The sequence below is a fragment of the Phoenix dactylifera genome, unplaced genomic scaffold (genome assembly GCF_009389715.1).
Source record: "Phoenix dactylifera cultivar Barhee BC4 unplaced genomic scaffold, palm_55x_up_171113_PBpolish2nd_filt_p 000007F, whole genome shotgun sequence".
Lineage (NCBI taxonomy): Eukaryota > Viridiplantae > Streptophyta > Magnoliopsida > Arecales > Arecaceae > Phoenix > Phoenix dactylifera.
In genome coordinates this window covers 1,461,144-1,467,653 of record NW_024067666.1, presented here as the reverse complement: position 1 = coordinate 1,467,653, position 6,510 = coordinate 1,461,144, and the positions used below count along the sequence as shown (strand labels likewise).

Sequence of the window (6,510 nt, the reverse complement as noted above, 5' to 3'; positions counted from 1 at the left end):
TGAGGCACAGCTCCTAGCTCAGGAGGCATAATTCCAAGCAGTGTCAAAGCGGAATTAATGTAGTTCTTTGACTCAAGCATCATGACAGTAATCATAAAAAGAGAAGGTCGGGAAGATACGTAGTAGTTGTTATTGTTGTTGTACCCGAGCCCCCTTCATTCCCTCCCAATCTCACCTATACTTTCTGAAACCAAATCATTCTACTAACAACTTTGACTTGGAATGGCCATGCACATTCCCATGCACCACATAGGGCTATAATAGATACTTTATTACTGACCTCTATCCGCTACAATATTGACACCATCAAACAGTTCAAGGGCCAAAGGTCCTAAAGAGGCAGCAAGTGGTCCCTTGCTATTGCACTCCATGGATCCCACATCTCTACCATTATATTCAAAAGTATTAAAACACTAGTGTTGTGTTTTATCGGTTCTTGTTAAGAAATTTTGATACGCATACTTCTTATTTGCTCATGGGGCTTCGGAGTATACTTTTATACCAATTATTTGGTGCAAGATGTATCTTTCACACAACATCCAACAACATGACAATGTATTTAAACTAAGACTCTCCGATAACAAGAGCATTTCCAATGTTCTTTGGCCCTTGCACATCATTTATGGAATATATGAAGCTCATCCTATTGACCCACATTCCACTTTTTGTCTGGAAGCGATTGTTGACTACTTTGAGAACGTTGAAGGAAGCATGAAGTTTTCACCTGTGCACATGTTGATTATTTAGCAAAAACCCCTGCTTTTTTTTTTATCCATTGTACCTATTTTAAGCGTATTGATTTATGATGAAATATCAATATCAAGGTATTAATGCAGTCCCCTCCCTTCTCTTTCTTCTTCTATCTTTATCTTTTCTCTCTCTTCTTTTCTTACTTTACAATTTTTTTTATAAAAGAAGGGGCTTTAATTGGCATAAGTCGAATTTGAAAACATTTGTTTGGATTAGATCCTTCTGTTGAAGTATAGACTAGCACAGAGCTAGACTGTTGTGAAGTGACAAGTTGGACAATTGTCCTTCCTATCAATCAATCTCATGGCCATGAGACTGAAAAAAAGAAGTTTTGGGCCTCAGACTGCCAGCCACCTCTTGATGGCAAGCAACCAACCCCCTGCGAGCAAAGGTGGAGAAGGAAAAGCCTCCATTAATTATATATGTGTTTTCCAAGCTTTTCCTTCCGGGCAAGAGGCACGCCAAGGCCCCATTGTGGGTGCAACCTTGTCTGGCATTTAAGCCTTCTCAGCGGGGAGGGTTTTAATTGGGTTTAAGGGTTCTTAAGAAAAAGGCAGGGAGTGGCGAAGACAAAGAAAAGCTAAAGGCATCATCTTTCTCAGAACACAGATCCCTATGGAGTCCAGGAGTGTGGAATTTATCCAGCATTTGTTTGGTGGGAACTCATTCCTTTTGCTTAGTTTAAAGGGACTACTTGTGTTCTCCCCAGTGCTTTTGCCATGCTCCTCCAGGGTGAGAATGTGAGACATAAGGAAAATACGCATACATACATATAGATTTCCACCATGAGAACTCACTTGGGTTTGAACACAAAACCCCAAGTCTCATATGGTGGAAAACAAAGAAGGGATGGGTATGATTAGTGTACCCTCCAATGATTGAGCTGCCTCTCCTTGGGTGTTGCTACAATCTCTTTGTAGTGTGAGGGAGGAGGATGAAGTCCATGAACAATAATAGCTGGTTGGGTTTTTCTCTCTCCCCCCACATGAGCATGGAGGTGTCTGGTGACCCACACCACCAACCAAGCAGTCAGAGCCATCATCACCAATCTCAGCCCACACCTGCTGCTGTCTCTTGCAGCAGCTTCTTCCCCTCTCCTCCTCACTTGAACGGCTCTGATATTTGTTACGAGGTTGGAGAGAATGGAGGATTCTATTCTCAGCTATCTTCCATGCCACTCAGGTCCGATGGTTCTCTTTGCATCATGGAAGCACTTAGCAGGTCACAACGAGAAGGTTTGTCCCATTGCTTCTTTCTTTGTTTAGCTTCTGCTTCCACCTTCCAAAACAAGCAGCTGTCTCTAAAACACTTGCTATCTTCTTGTCCTTTTTGACTGTGTGGTGAAGGAATGGTGCCATCTCCATCCCCGAAACTGGAAGATTTCTTAGGCTGTGGTCCGAACATGGGGACCCATCAGTATGGGAACAGTGACAGGGGAGCGATGGCTTTAAGCTTAGATAGCATGTACTACCGCCAAAACCCAGAGTCTGAGGGCAACAGAGGTCATCCTCTAGACCTCCTCCAACAACCATTTAGGCAGCACATTCAAGTGCAGCAGCAGCAGCAGCCGCCGCCGCCGCCTTCTCCTTACTTCCAGCCATTGCCGGAAGGTATGTGCTCTGTGCTCCCGGGCCATGAGATGTATCAACCACCGCTGGAAGAGGAACAAATGGCAGTTGATGGGATTCCGGGCTTGAAGAACTGGGTCTCCAGTGGCTTTAGTGGTGGCAACAATGGTCTGGGTGGGGAAGGTGGTGTGGGATCTGGTGGTTCTCTTGGTGCAATGGGTTACAGCGACTTGCAGTCTTTAAGCTTGTCCATGAGCCCTGGTTCACAGTCCAGTTGTGTTACAGCTCCCCCGCATCTCTCTCCTGCTGCAGCAAACGACTACATGGCTTTAGATGGAAGTAAAAAGAGAGGGACTGGGAAAGGGGGGCAAAAGCAGCCTGTTCATAGGAAATCTATTGATACATTTGGACAAAGAACATCTCAGTACAGAGGTGTCACGAGGTCAGTATTTAGGAGTTCTTAGTTCCTTCCACAGTTGGTCGTTTGTTTTCTTTTTGGATCTTATTCTTTCTTTCTTCTTTTTTTTTGCTAAGGAACTTATTCTTTCTTCTATATATTGTTTACTGCGATAGTACCTACTTTGTTCTTTCTTCTCTTTTCATTTTTCGATGCTCTGTCTATATAAAAACTCTTGCCTTGCTGTTGTTTATTTCCTTTTTATGCTTCATTTTATATGTTCGCATGTATATATATATATATATATATATATACTTTTATTTTCTTTTCAATTTTTTTCTCCATGATCGTAGAAAGACTTTGGTTTTGTGCATCAGGCATAGGTGGACTGGTAGATATGAAGCCCATCTTTGGGACAATAGTTGCAAGAAGGAAGGCCAAACAAGGAAAGGAAGACAAGGTTTGCAAAACAAACTATATCCATCACCACCTTATCATTACAAGTATCTACGATACTTATCAGACTATTTTTAAGAGTATTGTTAACTGACTACTATACTATATTTGGTTTGTCATGCTCTTTTCCCTGGGGATGCCATGAATGAGATACATGTTTCTTGTGCAGTTTACTTGGGTGAGCCCCTCCTATCTCTATCTAAACATCGAACACTTATCTATTTCAGTCTTCTTATTCTTCATAAGATACATCTAGTTGTCTCCAGAACCTGTAAAATTTTACTTAGGTCTTCCATCTCTGGATTCCAGGGGGTTATGACACGGAAGAGAAAGCTGCAAGAGCCTATGACTTGGCAGCCCTCAAATACTGGGGAGCTTCGACGCATATCAACTTCCCGGTATGATCGAATCAGTTTGGGCTTTTAGTTACTGAAATTTAAACTCCTTTATGCTGGAAACATGGCTGAAATAGTTTTCATTCAGTTGGAAGATTATCAAGAAGAGCTCGGAGATATGAAGAACATGAGTCGACAAGAATATGTTGCCCACTTGAGAAGGTAAATGTTCTCCCTTGATGTCGTGCGCCTCTTCCAGTTCATGTTGCTCATATTATTTCATTTCTTGTTCATCTCTGTATCTGTCTCAGAAAAAGCAGTGGGTTCTCACGAGGAGCTTCCATGTACCGAGGAGTAACGAGGTGAATATTGCTGTTATTCATGATTATGCAACATTATTTTCTTATTTGTTCAAGAATTTTCTATATGCCTGTTGCTCCTATTCATCTCCAGGCATCACCAACATGGAAGATGGCAAGCCCGAATTGGGAGGGTTTCAGGAAACAAAGATCTTTATCTTGGAACTTTTAGTAAGTCTTTGAGGCTCACTTACTGCTAGCTTTGTTTTGCATTGCATGCTTCTATCATTAAAGTCTGACCACTCACATCCTTAAAAGGACTCGTTTGGTTTGCAAAAGTGTAGTCACCAAGAAAACAAAGAAAAATCTCTTGTTTGTTAAAATTTTCAAAGAAAAAGAGGTAAGAAAATAGCATTTTCATCAGAATAAAAAAAAATTATAAAAAAGAAAAATCTATGAGAAGCTGAAAAAGCTAATTTTCTACCGGTTGGAAATTAGAATTTTTTTTTCAAAAACTATTCTCAATCCATCAAAATCCATGAATAAGATTGTTCTCTTTATTAAGGATATAATAGATATTTCACCCAAAATTCGCCCAATCTGGAATTTACCTTTTTTTTTATGGTCAACCAAATTTAACAAAACCATTTTTCGCGGATCATATTTTCGGGAATCAGCTTTTCAGACAAATTATTTCTCTTCCCATGAAACAAACTGAGTCCTAAGAGTTTTTTTATACGAGGTTAGAGTCCAATCATGGTGCACTCAATCTAAGACATTGGAATTTCTGAGTTCCTCCCAAAGAATGTGGTTACCGGCAATGCATGCTTTTTTTTCAAGCTAGACGTCAGTTTTAAAACCCATGGTCATTCTTTTCATAAGGCTGATCTCTCAACTGCTGCACAGCTCTTGTTTGACTGTTTTATAGTCTTCGAACAGTAAAGGCAAAAAGAAAAGCACTTACCTCTCTGATGTCCTCTGTGACTTGAACTCTTTAAAGTCATCTTTAGAAATGATGGCTGTATTATACTGCAATAGTTTAAGATGTGTCTTGTTTGTTTAGTGCCCTTCATTCACACAAATGAGATCAACTCTCAGGTACTCAGGAGGAAGCAGCTGAGGCTTATGACATTGCTGCAATTAAATTCCGAGGGGTGAATGCCGTCACCAACTTCGACATAACAAGATACGATGTCGAAAAGATCATGGCAAGCAGCACTCTGCTGGCTGCCGAACTTGCTAGGAGGAACAAAGATGCTGAATCTCTCAATGATGCTCCTCCTCTGGCCCAGAACAGCAACAGAGAGCTTAATTTAACTGAAGATAACAGTAGTGGTGGTTCTGATTGGAAAATGTCCCTCTATCCATCCCCTCAGCAAACATCACCAATCTCAGAAGAACATAGTGAGAAACTGATATCAGGAGCTGATGCATTTAGTAACCCGTGCTACTCAACAAGCCTTCATGGTCTTGTTGGCATGCATGCAGAGGGTTCATCCCATCTATCCAATCCTTCGTCATTGGTTCATAGCTTGAGCAACTCTAGGGAAGGGAGTCCTGATCGTAGTGGTCTCTCCATGCTCTTTGCCAGGCCCCCACGGAAGGTCATTAATTCTACTTCAGCGACTTCATCAATTCCATCGACCCAGCTACGTTCTGCGATGTCCATGGCTCACATGCCAGTGTTCGCTGCTTGGACTGACTCTTAAACCTCCGTTATCATGGCAGCAACAAGGAAACGGGATGAAGGTGAAAGCAAGCGGTGCAAGAAAAGGAAGGAGGTGGTATTGTTCGTAGTGGAGATTAGTGGTGCATGAGGTCTAAAGGTCGAGCGGGCCTCTGTCCTTTTCCTGTGGTTTTGGTGGTTTAAACTTGTCTTTTGGGCCACCTGGGGAAGGGTTTTGACATGTGGGGCCTAAAGGTTTAAGGCAACGATTCCACTTTATCTGTATGAAATGATGTTGGTAATTTGGGTGGTCTATTCTAATGTTTAACCTACTTTTCTTCTTGCCAGGTGTGGTATTAAGATCTTTGACCACAGGCTCGCCCTTTTCTCTGATCCGATCCTCGCAGTTCATGCCTCTAATGCCTTACCTTTTTTCTTCTGTCAGCTTTGTTTAACGACTTCCAACATTCCAAACTGCTTGTCTTAAAAGCATTGGTTAATGATGGGTGTTTCTAGGACTTCGATCTCAAGATTCACCCTATAATGGTAGACTGACCTTTCCAAAGAATCGATATTATGTTCTCTCTCGGATCTTATCCTGAGCACTTTTTATTCCCCTATCTTATTCCACTTTGAAAGGATATTGATTTCTCGCATTCAGAAAATTCTTAACATCAAATTTTATAAAGTTTCGCAATCTCTTCAAACTTCTTCGTCTCTGTTAGCAGTCAGCAAGTCTTCTCAGTTCGTTCGAGGGCATGGCAGGGATGGGTTCAATTTTCGGATCTAGTTGGGTCGGAAGATAGATCTCGATATGCATCTAATCCCGAATCATCTAGAACAAGGGTCGTTCCGCCATGTAACAAGGACAGCTGGGAGAATCTACCCATCAAATTTTGTGGTGGACTAGGTTTGCCGAATGTCTGTCTAGAGTGGTTATTGGTTGGATCAGGTCCGCTGCTTAGTTGGTGGACCAGTCTGGAGCAACATACCTAAGGATGCACAAATTAGAAATAAGTGCTATACATGCGCTTCCGTG

General features: G+C 41.7%; 1 protein-coding gene across 1 annotated transcript; it reads left to right on the top strand.

The window, feature by feature from the left end:
- Window positions 1-1,326: 1,326 nt before the first annotated feature.
- Window positions 1,327-5,786, top strand: LOC103712276 (AP2-like ethylene-responsive transcription factor CRL5). The gene is made up of 9 exons (XM_008798754.3): window positions 1,327-1,985; window positions 2,097-2,760; window positions 3,093-3,175; window positions 3,341-3,349; window positions 3,481-3,569; window positions 3,655-3,728; window positions 3,818-3,868; window positions 3,960-4,036; window positions 4,904-5,786. The coding sequence occupies exons 1-9, from the start codon at window positions 1,685-1,687 to the stop codon at window positions 5,512-5,514; spliced, it is 1,959 nt and encodes a 652-aa protein (XP_008796976.2). The 5' UTR covers window positions 1,327-1,684; the 3' UTR covers window positions 5,515-5,786.
- Window positions 5,787-6,510: the final 724 nt, after the last annotated feature.

What these genes read in the sequence shown, in the direction of transcription:
- LOC103712276 (XM_008798754.3), top strand. Translation starts at nt 1,685, where the DNA reads ATGAAGTCCATGAACAATAATAGCTGGTTGGGTTTTTCTCTCTCCCCC. An exon ending in TATGTTGCCCACTTGAGAAG is followed by an intron (nt 3,729 to 3,817) that starts GTAAATGTTCTC and finishes TATCTGTCTCAG; the next exon opens with AAAAAGCAGTGGGTTCTCAC. An exon ending in ATGTACCGAGGAGTAACGAG is followed by an intron (nt 3,869 to 3,959) that starts GTGAATATTGCT and finishes ATTCATCTCCAG; the next exon opens with GCATCACCAACATGGAAGAT.